The following is a 13,494-nucleotide window of genomic DNA, read 5'->3' on the forward strand; positions in this document are numbered from 1 at the left end:
CTCCTGGGCCCAGCCTTTGGGGCTCTGGTCTGCCCTTCCTAGGGGCCTCCTTCCTCCTAGTTTTTCTGTACCCTGAGTTGGCTACAGCCCTGCCCTTCCCTCTTTGTTTCAGAGTCTCTGCCCTGTCTCAGGGCCCATGATATCCAGTCTGGACTATTGCACCAGCCTCCTCTCTGGCTCCCCTACCTCCTGCCTGCCACCTTCCAGATTGTTCCTCATGTTGCCCTAGAGTGGATTTACAAAACCTCACCCTGACACTTTAGATGGCTGGTCATGGCTCCGTAACTTCCTATGGGACCTTGGGAAAGTCACTTTCCCACTGGGCCTCAGTTTCCTCTGCTGTAAATAGAGCTAAAAATTCTCTCTCTCAGCTTCCTTCTAGATCTAACATTGCCTAAGTTGTGGAACCAGTGAGGAGGGTGATGTAAGAGCTTTGGGGTCCAGGACACAGGCTGGGTCCAGGACACAGGGCCATCCTGGGCTGTCTCAGCCCCTGCCCAAATGGAGCTCGTCTTTTCAGTACCAGAGACAGCGTCTCTTCTCTCCAGGCTCTGTCAGGTCAGGGTGAGGAGAGGGCTCAGGGCCATTCCAGAAGGGGCCATGGGGAGTGCTGCTGCAGGTGTGGCTGCCCCTCCCCGGTATGCAATGGGACAGATGGGATGGTTCCTGGAGTCTTTCGGTCTCCGGGGCCCACAGAGTTATTGCAGGCAACTGGGCCAGGTTCTCTGAAGAGATAGGCTACGTAAAATTATTCCCCAGATGAACAGGGGTTGAGCCTGGACACGTACGATGCCAGTAGAGGGATTTTTTCCTGAGATTGCAAGACCTTTCTCTCCCCCTGAAGACATGTAACTTAATCTCTACTGAATCACATCTCAGATGCACGGGGATGGGGAGGGGAATGAGAAGTAGCATGTCAGTAGACTGGGAGTCTGTGGCCTGGAGTCTAGTCCCAGCTCTCTCGGCGCCTAGACTCCAAGCTCCCCGTCTGTGAAATTGCAGAGGCGGCGGGTGGGTGGCCAAAGTATCTCTGGCGCTCCAGGATTCTGTGACTCCCCCACTCAGGGGCCCACATTGGGTTAGACAAGTCTTACTTAAGAAGGCAGATTTGCTCCCAAATGGGTCAAAGCTTCTGGAAGCTCTAAAAGAGGATGGTTGGGGTCGTGGGGTGGTGAGGCTCTGGCTGAGGGTGTGTGTTGGGGGTGAGAATGTGTGGGGGGGTGACTTGCAGCCCCCACAGCCCATCTGTTCTTCTGTGTTAGACAAGATGTGGCAGTTAGGAACCAAGGACTGGGAGAGTCCCCCCACACACCCACCGTTATTACCCAGGCCTCTATGTGTGTGGTGTGTCACACACCATTTGTGGGTTCGCACGATGTATGTGTTTGAGCGGACGGGTTCAACTCCAAGCGTTACGGTGTGAAGATCACACGCGCCTGACCTGAGTGTGTGCAACAGAGTATGTCATGTGTCCATGTGACTAAGACCTGCTAGGACCATTTGTGACTGTGTGACTGTTGTATAAACATACACATGATCTTATAAATTAGATTACTCTATTCATAGATGTGATTTTTGATGCTGTGTATGTCTGCTTATGCCGGTCTGTGTGAAAGAAATATGTATGAGCTAACGTGACTCTGTGCGTGTATGTCTGTGTGACAGACAGACATCCTGGTGATCTCATTGGTTCCTGGATGTGATAGCTATTCCAGTATCCCAGAAGCTGGGACAATTTCAGAGAAGACGTTCCTCCTCACCCCCAGCATCCCATCCGCTAGTGATCCTGGCCCTCTCAGCCTTCCCTCCCCCACGGGGGACTTCCTGGAGGATAAGCAGGTGAAGCAGGAGGAATAGAGCCCTCCTTTTCCCAGGCTGGGGTCTTGAACATCCCCTCCCTGACCCACTGTTGGGTGTGGTGGGAGAGAGAAACTCTAGGGTCACCAGCTCCCCACTCCACACTGCTTTCAGGGGCTGTGCTGCCTGCCCCCCCGGCCCCCTGGCCTCTCCCCATCCCTGTAGGCAACTCCACTCTTAATCTGCTTGGCCTCTAACCAGTGACAGCAAATGGCTCCTTTGGTACAGCTCCTATGTGAGCACCACTTCCCTCCCCACCAGCAGCCAAGCTTCAGTGGGGAAGTCCCTGCAAACCCTCAACCTGTTTCCCCCCAAACCCCCGCCCCCAGGAGGAGAGGGTGTCTAGAGGGACCACACTGCAATGCTGAGGAGGTTGCCATGGAAACCCAGGCAGGATGATGCGCAGCTAGGAGAGAGAAAGTGCCCCGTGTTCCCTGCAAGGCTGGGAGGGGCCGGGATGTGGGGGAGACGGCCTCTGCTCGCACGGTACAGCTACTGGGGTTCTTCTGCAGACCTTTCTCTCAAAGCCAAAGTCGGCGTGGGTCAGCCGAGCAGTCCCTCGCTCAGTCTAGCTTCCCTGATGGCCTCTCCAGCTCTGCACCCTTCCCTCTCCATGTTCACCCCACATGGAGAAGGCGAGTCTCTTTGAGAGTGGCCAGGCTTTATATGGGGGGTTTTATGGGGCCAGTGAAGGTATCAGTGAGGTGAGTTGTGGGGTCTGGGTGTGATAGGGTCTGTGAGGATACCGGGAAGAGGGAATCCGAGAGAAGACAAACTTTCCAGAATAGAGAAAGAGGAGGAGCACTTAGGTTCGGGGGCAAGAGCTGAACTCAGGTGGGTGTCAGGGAGCCTGGCGAGGACAAGAGTGAGGCCCCCAGCACCGCCATCCCCACTCTGCCTCCAGCCGTCCTTTTGGCCTCTTCTGTCTGTGTCACTGCCTTGAGCAGGGCCATGTGTCAGGCTACAGACCAGCTCTGAGGTCAGCTCAGCCACGTCCCCATCTCAGAGCCCTGTTCATCCTGCCCTTCCCAAGTGTGTGACTTTGGTAGGGCTCTTGGAGAAGCCTCGTCTGTGATCTGACCTTGTTCCCTCTTTGTGCTTGGGGCGAGGGGCCACAGAAGGGGCCAGCAAGAAGCTGCGCAGCAACATCCGCCGGAGCACAGAGACGGGCATCGCCGTGGAGATGCGGAATCGGGTCACGCGCCAGGGCAGCCGGGAGTCCACCGACGGGAGCACCAACAGCAACAGCTCTGACGGCACGTGCGTGCAGCCCACGCCACAGTCCCCACCCTCCCTGCTCCCCGAGTCACGGCCAGGGGGCAGGGCAGGAAAAGCTCCCTGTTTGGTTTCTAGCTGAGATGTCTGGGTTCCTCTAGTCTCTGCCTCCCTCCGTCCCCCTCCCCTAGACAGCCAGTGTCTGGGCCCCAGCCCCTCCTATCACCCCCGTCAGAATACCCCAGAGACCCAGAGCAGTTCATTCCTTCTGTAACATTCAGGAAGGAACCCTGCCTCCTACCTCCCACCACCTACATACTGCCCTGCTCCAGAGGACAGTGTGGAAAGGAAACTGTGATCCTAAATTCCTTTTAAATCTAAAACCATTGTTGTGGCTTAGCTGAGTGGAGTTCTCACAAGTAGCCCTGCTTGGAGCTTAGGGAAGGAGATTGGACTAAATCAGTGTTTTTCAAACTGTGGATAGTGACTCATAGGTAGGAAGTAAAATCGGTTTAGTGGGTCAAAACCAGCATTAGAAAAAGAAATAGAAAACTCAGCTGTATCCTAGGAGGTAAGGATAAATTACCTTGTGAACCCTGTTTCAGTTTTTTATGTATAATGCGCATAGATTTATACTGGGTCATGATGTTAAATCTTTTTCTTACCTGTGGGTTGCAGTCAAAAATTTGTAAGTCACTGGGTTAGATATTCCCCCCCGATCTCTTCTAAATCTGCGAAACTATAGCTGTGTGACTAAGATCTTTCGCTTGTGCTTCATCAAGGCCCAGTGATTTCCCGGCTCAGGATTCTGGGGCTCCGTCGCTTAGATTCAGTGACCGTGTGTCTCTCTGCTGTACCTGCCCTCCATGAACGCGAGTACTCGCTAGCATTCATATATGATAGGATCTCACCACGGAGACAGCACCGTGAGCACCTCAGATCAGCGATCCTCACACTGGGATCTACTGGCTGTGATCAGATCAGGGGCAATGACCACTGGGATTCGCATCCTACGATTATCTCCATTTAGCAAGTGGAGAAACTGAGGGAGCAGAGTGGGGCCAAGTACCTACCCAAGGTCACGGCCATTCATCGGTGATGGAGTCAGGATTGGAACGAAGGCCTTTGACTCCGTAACTTTTGTTCACAATCCCTACATTCTCTATACCGAACTCCTACAATTCTGCGACCTCAAGAGTCTAAGTTTCTTTATTTAACCTTCTCAGATCCCATTGTCCTAAGAATGTGATTATCAGGCTATTATTGACTGTGGCCAATAAAAGTGGGTGGGCCTTAAAGCCCCTTCCAGGGCAGTGAGGAAACACAGGCTCTCTCCAACAAGTATACACAGCCTGATCTTCCCTCCCTGCCTGTCACCGGCCAAGGGGAACTCAAGGCCGGCTGTGCAGTAGGAGATTCTTTCTTGGACAGTCTTTTATTTGTCTAGCCAGGAGCTTGGGCCATTCTAGGAGATCTTAGAACTTTGTTTGTTCTGTCGTAGCCCCTAAGCAGACCTGGGCCAACCCTCCCTCATCTGTCTTTTCTCTGTTGGCCACACCCAGTACATCTAGGCTTGGGGACATGAAAAAGTAGCCCTTTTCCCTTGATGCTAAAACAGCAGCAGCAATAACTACCAATTAGTGGTTTCTGTTTGTCTGGAATTTTTCATGCACTATTTGCCCTAATCTTCACCATAACCCTATGATCTGGGCATCATCTCTGTTCTGTAGGCTAGGCCAGTCTCTTACCTCCGGGAGCCTCTGTTTTCTCATCTGCGAAATTGGGTGGCAGCTCCTACCACACAGCATTAAATGATATAATGCACACGGAATATTTAGTGCACTGTGGCCACCCGGCCAGCTTTCAGTCACCATCAGTTTTCATTACTATTTCCAGGCGCCCCTCCCATCACTTGCCATTCAGCCCCACCCTACGGTTGTGGTATTTGGGTCTCAGGTGCTGTTTGGAGCACCACCTCATGTTTGACTTGGATTTCAAACTTATGGTCAACTGAAACTTCAGTTCTTAGAACTTGTTCCAGGCATTGAAATGTCTGGCCCAGGTCACTGGTTCTTGGCATTGACATCCCCTGGTGAGGACACAGGTGTCTAACAATCCCTGCCTTGTAAGAGTCACCTCAGATATCCCCAGGGCTGCAGGATTAAATACCATCATTAGGCTACAGTTTTAGTCTCTTTTCTCAAGTGACATCAAATTATTTTTCTTTAGTGCGCAGAAGTGAACAGTTCTGTTTGCCCCCAGCCACAGTAGCGCACTCAACGCTGTGTAGAGGAGAAACTGAGGCGCAGAGGGGCGTGCCCAGTGCCCCAGGGGCAGAGCCCTGCAGCCCACCAGCCACACCCCCGCCCAAGGCTGCCCTGACACCCTCATGCGGCCCTCTGCCTCCTCCGCAGGTTCATCTTCCCCACCACCCGGCTGGGCGCCGAAAGCCAGTTCAGCGATTTCCTCGATGGGCTGGGCCCAGCCCAGATTGTGGGGCGACAGACGCTAGCAACGCCACCCATGGGTGAGTCTTGCTGAGGGGAGGGCGAGTGGGTTAATGGGGTCCCTGCGCGACATGGTGAGAGCAGCACAAAGGAGTCCTCGCTCAGGCCTTCGTGCCAGCGAGGAGGAGTTAGTGCCCACTCATCAATCCCTCCCCGTCAGAGAGGAACGGGTCCCAGCCTTTCCCAGCTGGCCGCCCTGCAGCAGCTTTCACAGCACGTCCCCTCCGTCACTTCACCACACGCTCACCCCCCTCCCACCACCCACCGTGTGCCCGGCAGTGTGAAGGGCCGGGCGTAAAGTGCCCAACAAAAATGTCACAGCATTGGTTGTCATGGTTTATTCTATTACCAATTCTCTGTGTGACCTTAAGCAAGTCACCTCCCTTCTTTGAGCCTCAGTTTCCTCATCTGTAAAATGGGAATGATAATGCCCACATTAGTTCTGCAATCTGACAACACTTTCTTGAGCTCCTCTTAGATGCTTTGCTTGAAGTATTTCAATTTGCTCCTTCGGAATTGTGGCTAATTTGACTGGTTACTCCTCATAGAACAAGCCTTTTAGTCATTTTCTCACCCCTCCTCCCTGCAGTCAGCCCTCCGTATCCATGGGTTCCACATTCATGGACCCGACCAACTCGGATTGGAAACATTTGAGGGGAACAAAATTCCACAAAGTTCCAAAAAGCAAAACTTGAAGTTTCTGCATGCCTAGTACTATGTCAAATCCACCCAAACGAAGTGATTTGGAGGCCTTGTATTAGATACAAGGACAGTCACACTTAACGATGGGGATGCATTCTGAGAAATGAATTGTTAGGTGATTCTGTCATTGTGTGAACATCACAGAGTGTACTTACACAAACCTAGATGGTATATAGATTTTTATTCATATATATCTTTTAATCTGGAAAGCCAAATTTCCCAGCACCACTACTGAGTATCAGTCATTTCCCCTACTTGATCTGTTATACCAGTATCAAATGCCATATATCAGGTTTCTAAATATGCTCCATTATAATCTTATAGGACCACTGTCATATATGTGATCCATCATTTACTGAAATGTCATTATGTGACACGACTGCAACCTAGAGATGATTTAAAGTATACGGGAGGAGTCAGGTGCAGTGGCTCACACCTATAGTCCCAGCTAGTCAGGAAGCTGATGCAGAATTGTTTGAGCCCAGGAGTTTGAGACCAGCCCGAGCAACATAGAGAGACCCAGTCTCAAAAAAAAAAAAAAAAAGGATATGGGAGGATGCACATGGGTTATAAGCAAAAAATAAGCCAATAAAAAAAAAGGAACTGAACAACCGGGGCCTTTGGGAACCGGGGGAAGGGGGGGGGGGAAGGGAAGCCCAAAAACAAACCCCCAAGGAAAACGAAGGCCGAACGCAACTCCTGAAATTTAAAACCGGGCCCCCTGGCCGCCCAATTCCCCAAAACCCAAAAAGAACCCCCCCCAACCCCCCCCTTAAGGGGTCGCCGAGGTGGCCTCCAACAACCCCCCCCCAAGCCAACCTCCCCAAAACCGCCCCCCCGCCCCCAACCCCTCCCCCTCCAGCCGAACGAATAAGGGCCCAACCAGGCACCCCTGCTTAGCCCTCATCTGGACATGTTGGACCTTTGACCCTCACAGCAAATGAGGAAGCCAGTGCAGACAATGCCCTGCTATGATTCATGCAGTAGAACTGGGGTTCCATTCCAGGCAGGACTCTCCCCCTTGCACTGCCCTCAAAAGTGCCCACTGTCTGCTGGAAGAGGGATCCATGGGGACCTTTGGAGGATAAGGTCAGCTCTCATCTGGCCCTTGGATTGGCCCTTGCTTCTAGTCTCTTAAGCGCCAGGGGAGCTGCTTTTCCCAGCCCTAGACCCAGCCACCGGCTGGGAGGCAGTGAGCAGAGCCAGCCACTTCCACAAAGCTAACACGCTATGGGGCTTGCAACGTTTGTGTGTGGTGCCCCCTGGTGTCCAAACCTGGGAAGGACAGGTTTGCATCTGCTTGTTACAGTGAGACAAGATTAATTCCCAGGACCTTCCCTTTCCCCCTCCCCAACGAGGAGGTCAGGAGTAGCTGGATGGAGGGGGATGAATTCCAGATGTCTCCTGAAAGTAATAAATCCCCATCTTCCCCAGTATGCCAATACAAACAATGCCATGATGGCTCAGAGAATCTAAAATGGGTGGCTGAACCCAAAATCTGGCCCATTTAATTTTTCTGGATCAGGCTTATGATCCTGAGCCCCTTTGAAGGACTTCACTGTGTTCCAAGTGGCTACTACGTAATTCCAAATTCTGCCAACCCACGTTGACCAGAGCTAAGAGTTCCTAGAAATCAGGTAACTGACGTGACCACACACAGATCTTGCCCCAGCAGGGTCATCCGTTTTGTGGGAGCACCTAACTCCTCACTGGGTGCAGGGAGGCGTTCTCAGCTCTCTGCAGCCAGGAAGCCCGCCAGCCTGCCCGTCCTCCATTGGCAGCGTGTAAGCAGGTCCTCACTGTCAGGTGGCACCTCATGTCCTGTGCACTGTTATAGCTCAGCATCTCTTCATATTGATATCCTTTCGATATTTGTTCAACATACGTGTAGAGGAAGGTGAAGAAGAGCCACTGAGCCCAGGCTGCCTTCTGTCTTCCTGACACAGGAAGCTCTGTCCCCCAACTTGCCATTCTACTCAGTATAACAGAAGCCTCCCAGTTAGCCAGCCTTAGATGGGAGTTTGGTGGCCACTTGTTACCCAAGCCTGCCCCTTAAGGGTCATGCCCCGACCCCACCCCAAGGGACCTATCAAAGTATCTCTCAGCCGATTTAAAGTGGTCTCCCGAGGGCTGGTCTGGCACATGTGGTTGGCTCCATCTCGTTCCCTTTCCAGGGACGATGCAGCATCCTCTGCAGACTGGCATTCTGCATGGTGCTGGCTGGCCCGCCCTGGCCTGGCTGTGCGTGGACTCACCCTCTTCTCCCTCGCAGGGGACGTGCACATTGCCATCATGGATCGCAGCGGCCAGCTGGAGGTGGAAGTGATTGAAGCTCGGGGCCTGACTCCCAAACCAGGCTCCAAATCCCTCCCAGGTGAGGGATTTTGGAAATGGGGTCCTGGCAGGGAGGCTGTGGGTCTAGCAAGTTCTGAGTTGGCCTAAATCAGTATTCTTGACAATGGAGTGACACCTTGGCTGGAAGGCCAGTGACTAGGGCAGGGGGAGGGGAGGGTGGAGAAGTCAGTGCTTTAGTTCCCTGTCCCATGTGTGGTCTGCTGGTGGGCTCATCCTATGCACCCCGCTCACCTCCAGGTCAGGGGATGGGGCGGGCCATAGGAGTCCCTCCTGGACCCCTCCCCATCATGCTTGTTCTCATCCCTCAGCCACTTATATCAAGGTTTACCTGCTTGAGAATGGAGCCTGCTTAGCCAAGAAGAAGACAAAGGTGGCCAAGAAGACCTGCGATCCCCTGTACCAGCAGGCCCTGCTTTTTGACGAGGGGCCCCCGGGCAAGGTGCTACAGGTGAGTGTCACAGGGCAAGTGGGGCAGGGCAGGCTCTCAAAGGCTGGAAGTCGTAATTTAGTCTTTCATTTACGATTTCTCCTGTGCTAGGCATGTTGATTTGTATTACCCATTTATTTTCACAGTCCAGTGAGGTGTTATTGCCCCCAGCCGATTCATAAGGGAGGCAAGGTTCAGGGCGTAACGAAATTGCTCCCCAGGTTGCACAGCTGGTGGGCAGAACCAGGATCTGTCCGACTGCTGCCTTCTCCTTCCCCTGGTGCTGATGTTTATTGCACACCCGCTCGGTGCCAGGCTTTGTGTTAGGTGCTTTCCAAAGTGACCTTGTTTCAACCTCGAGATGATCCTGCGAAATAGCCATGACTCTCCCCACTTTACGAACGAGGAAACAGAGTCTCAGAAAGATGATGTGACTCGCTTGAGGTTTCAAGCTAGTAACTAGCAGAGCTGAGTTGAACCCAGGCCAGCAACAATCATCTCAACCACTTGAGAGTGACAAAGCCCTTCTGCACACTTTGTGTTGTTAGCCCTTCACAACAGTCCTGGGAGAGAGGCAGCATCACTCCCATTTCATAGGTGAAGAACCTGAGGTCACGTGAGGACACAGCACAGTGGCGGCTCTGTCTCTGGGCTCAGTCCTGAGTTCAAACTCCAGCCCAACACTCACTAGCTGCAGGTGGTCTGTTGTGAAGATTAAATGAGAGATTGCATGTAGAGAGCCTGGCATGGTGCCTGGCACCTAGACACTACGCGGCAAGTATTAACAGGCATGGTGGTGGTAGCTGTTGGTCTTGCCTGAGGCCACGTGGGTGGCAGAGAAGAGGCCAGAGCCGGGGCTGTCTGGGCTGTCCGACTTCTCGTGTAGGGCTGTTCCTCTGGGCTGAGCTGGTTCTGTGGCAGGGGCCCTTGGAGTTGGAGACTTAAAGGACTGCAGAACCCTAGGGCTCAGGGGTAGTGGGGCATGGTCTTGGGTGTCTGTTTAGAAAAGGATTCACCAATAAAAACACACGTGTGAAAACCTCTGGGCTAACCTGTCCCTTCTCACAGCATTATGGTGGAAACACCAAGGGCCGGCGGCTTGTGCAAGCACCACAGCCAGCCAGCAGCAGGGCTGGGGCTGTCATCCAGGTCCCGGACTCTCAGTCTGCCCCTTCCTAGGGAGCGCTGTCGTCTGGAATGCTGGAAGCTTGTGGAGTCAGACACACCCACGTTCAATGCCAGCTCTGCCACAAATTACTGTGTCTCTTTGGGTTAATGAACCTTTCTGAGCTGCAGTTTCCTCTTGGTGGATGTAATAATGCACAGCACCGGACCTACACAGCTTGTTATAACAATTGAAATAATGTCTGTAAAGTCCATAGGATCACACCTGGCACATCTTAAGTGCTCAGTAAGTTGTTGCCCTGAATCGGTCTGAGTCCTGGCTCTCTCTGTCCCATCTGTGCCCAGGTGAAACTTATAGGTTCCTGGGGCCACTGTCCAGTCCTGGAGTCAGGGAAGGAGCTCAGTCCCTCCCTCTCTTCCTCCCCTCCTGGCAGGTGATCGTCTGGGGAGACTATGGCCGCATGGACCACAAGTGCTTCATGGGCATGGCCCAGATCATGCTGGACGAGCTGGACCTGAGCGCTGCGGTCACCGGCTGGTATAGACTCTTCCCCACCTCCTCAGTGGCAGATTCCACACTCGGCTCCCTCACCAGGCGCCTGTCCCAATCCTCCCTGGAGAGTGCCACCAGTCCCTCGTGCTCCTAAGGATGTCAGGGAGAGAGGCTGGGATGGTGGTGTGGGAAGGGGTGCCTGCGGATCCCCACCTCCTCCCCTGTACATAATCTCCATGTCTTTCTCGACCCCCTGTCCTGCTGCATGCCTCTTGGCTACTGGGCTTGTCCCAGCTGGCAGTGGAGACTGGTGTGTGTGTGTGTGTGTGTGTGTGTCCACATTCTATCTATCTGTTCACCTGTCTGGGTACAGTCAGACCTGGTGACTACATGGGCTGAAATGTCTCCATGTCTCTTTGTATCTTGTTGAAAAGAACCCCAAAGGAGTGTGATGGGGACATGACTCACCCTGAGGGGTCTCCAGGGATGGAGGTGGGGGATGCGGCCACTGGTCAGTCCCACCGTGTCCAGGAACCAGAGCAGAGCCTGCGTGTCCCCACCTGTGTCTGCTCCTTGTGGTCTCCACTTTGTCTTCCGTCTTGTCTTTTGTTCCGCCCTTGCCTCTCCCAGCACCGCTGCTGTTTTCTGAGGAATGTAGCATCCACTGCAGCTGGCCACGCCGAGGCCCCTCTGGGAACCCCATCTCCCCCACTGACACCCTCCTCCGCACTTGAGCTGCTCCGGCAGCTCTTCCTTCATCCGCCGAATGTGTCCTGCAGCATGTAGCATGCCCATCTAGCACCTTGGCCAGGGCCCCGGGGGAGGCAGAGGATGCTGGGGCGCTGGGGGCTTGGAGACTGCCTTCTCTGTGGGGCTGGAACCACCTCCTTCCTATAGCAAGGCACAAGGAGGTCTTAGTCCCCAGGGCTGCTGGCCAGGTGCCCCCTGAGCATTTGTCCTTCATCTCCTTTATCTCTTCAAGCCTCCTGCTCTCCAACATGCCAAAGGAGCTCTCCCGGCGGGACCAGGAGGTCAGCCTCAGAGGGGATGTTACCTGCCAAAGCAGACAGTCCCCCTCTGGGCTCATCCCTGGCAGGGTATGACTTGGTAAGGAGGTGCTGAGAGCAGGGCTTTCTGCTGGAATAAGCCAGGCAGCGGCTGACTTGTTCCGAGCCACCGTTGAGAATCCTGCCTGACCTTTGTGATTAGCTGCATGAAGTTGTTCATTTGCGGCTCTATGTTTTGCTCATTTCCAAACCAGGGTCCCAGTCTGGGAGCTCAGACTCACATGGGCTCCAGCCTTCTGGCTCCATGAGCAGCCTGGCTCCAGACTCTAGTCTGCCACTGTCACCAGCTCTGTATAAGCAATACTTCCCCCTCGGCCTCCCTGCCTTCTTGCGCTCCACCACTGCCCCCGGAAAGTGGCCTGCCCTAGGCATGTCACCTGCCTCTGCTTTCTCCCCAACCCTGTCTGGTTGGAGCTTCTCACGGCCACTCACACCCTGACTTGATTTGACAGCTGGGACCTGTTGGTGGGGACCAGTGTCTGGGCTGGACCCCCTGTGAGATACGTCTGCTGGGAATCTTGAAGTCTGGCTCAGGGATGCCCAAATCTGTCCCTCTCCCTCCTCGGCTCTGGGGTGAAAGGTGAAAGGTGCCCAGGAGATGGGCAGAGCAGCCCTTGGGTTCAAAGTGGGGGAAGCTCTCTTTCTCCCTCTTCCCGAGACATCACCCCCAAGTGCTAAAATGACTGTGGCCCAAGTACCTGAGGCAGGGAAGCGCCCCCCAGGTAGCAGTGGAGAGGTGTCAGCCCAGTGCTGGGCCTCCATTCATAACCAAAGTTGGGGGGTGGTACATGGGCCATCTCAGCCCAAAGGGCCTCCTTGCCTGGCAGGGTTGCTTGTTAGGCTGAAGCCTGAGTCCTGTCACCTCCCTCCCAGGAAAACTGGGAGAAGAAGCCAGGACCCCACCCGTCCTGCCCACAGGAAAGAGGGGGTAAGGACAGGAAGGAAGGAAGTAGAGTTAGCTCCTGGGCTTATCTCCCACCTGAGCCTCCATTCTTGTATCTAGTATCGGCAGAGAAGGGAACCTTCGTGCACGGAGGAGGGGGGAAGGCAGCTGGGTTGGTTTGTCTTTTGGCAGAAATGCTCTCCCCAGTCCCAGTGCTCAGACTGGGTAATGCATGCCTTTCTCATGTTCCTACCAGTGGGGCAAAGGGCTCTATACTCCTTGACTCTAGTGGGGGGAGGAAACTTGCTTGCAAAAGAGTATTCTTATCTTCTATTTGTGAGGTATTCACCTCTAGAGCAATTGCTCTAAGGATGGTACGAAAATACTCCACATCTCTGGAGTGATGGGATTGTCAGTGATCTGCAGGGTAGTGTAGACGTTTGCTGATGTATCACCAAGGGGTGATACCCAGACCGTGCAGTCACTCCCAGGAAATGGGGTCTACCAACACAATACCCTCCTTTCTCTAAGGGTCCAGGAAGGTGGGGAGCTGCCAGCAGCGTGGCTGCCACTGGGCAGCTCTAGGCCACAGTGCCCTTGCCTCTGGGGGGCGGTTAGCACAGGGAAGTTCTGGCCAGAGGAGGCGCCTCATGTGCTGGTAACTTGGGCTGACCCGCCTACAATCCCCAGCTGTCAGAACGGCCAGGAGTTGGGCCACCCCACTGTCTCACCTCTGTAATGGAAGGTAACTGCTCTCCAAATTGACCTTGGGGAATTATTCTTTTTCACCCTTGGCATCAAATAGATTACTAATCCCCACCTGTATTTCCCCCACGAGGGTGAGGATGTGTGAGGCTGCTGTG

The 13,494-nt window shown here is 53.8% G+C and overlaps 1 protein-coding gene across 1 annotated transcript in view; it reads left to right on the forward strand.

Annotated features, from left to right (window-relative positions):
• Positions 1-11,127, forward strand: part of RIMS3 (regulating synaptic membrane exocytosis 3) — a 34,057-nt gene extending 22,930 nt beyond the window's left edge. The window contains exons 4-8 of the mRNA XM_012646690.1: positions 2,976-3,117; positions 5,487-5,599; positions 8,554-8,655; positions 8,945-9,084; positions 10,623-11,127. Coding sequence (XP_012502144.1) covers positions 2,976-3,117; positions 5,487-5,599; positions 8,554-8,655; positions 8,945-9,084; positions 10,623-10,835 — 710 coding nt within the window. The 3' untranslated portion in view covers positions 10,836-11,127. The remainder of the gene's footprint in view (positions 1-2,975; positions 3,118-5,486; positions 5,600-8,553; positions 8,656-8,944; positions 9,085-10,622) is intronic.
• Positions 11,128-13,494: the final 2,367 nt, after the last annotated feature.

This window comes from Propithecus coquereli, unplaced genomic scaffold (genome assembly GCF_000956105.1).
Source record: "Propithecus coquereli isolate 6110/MARCELLA unplaced genomic scaffold, Pcoq_1.0 Scaffold249, whole genome shotgun sequence".
NCBI lineage: Eukaryota > Metazoa > Chordata > Mammalia > Primates > Indriidae > Propithecus > Propithecus coquereli.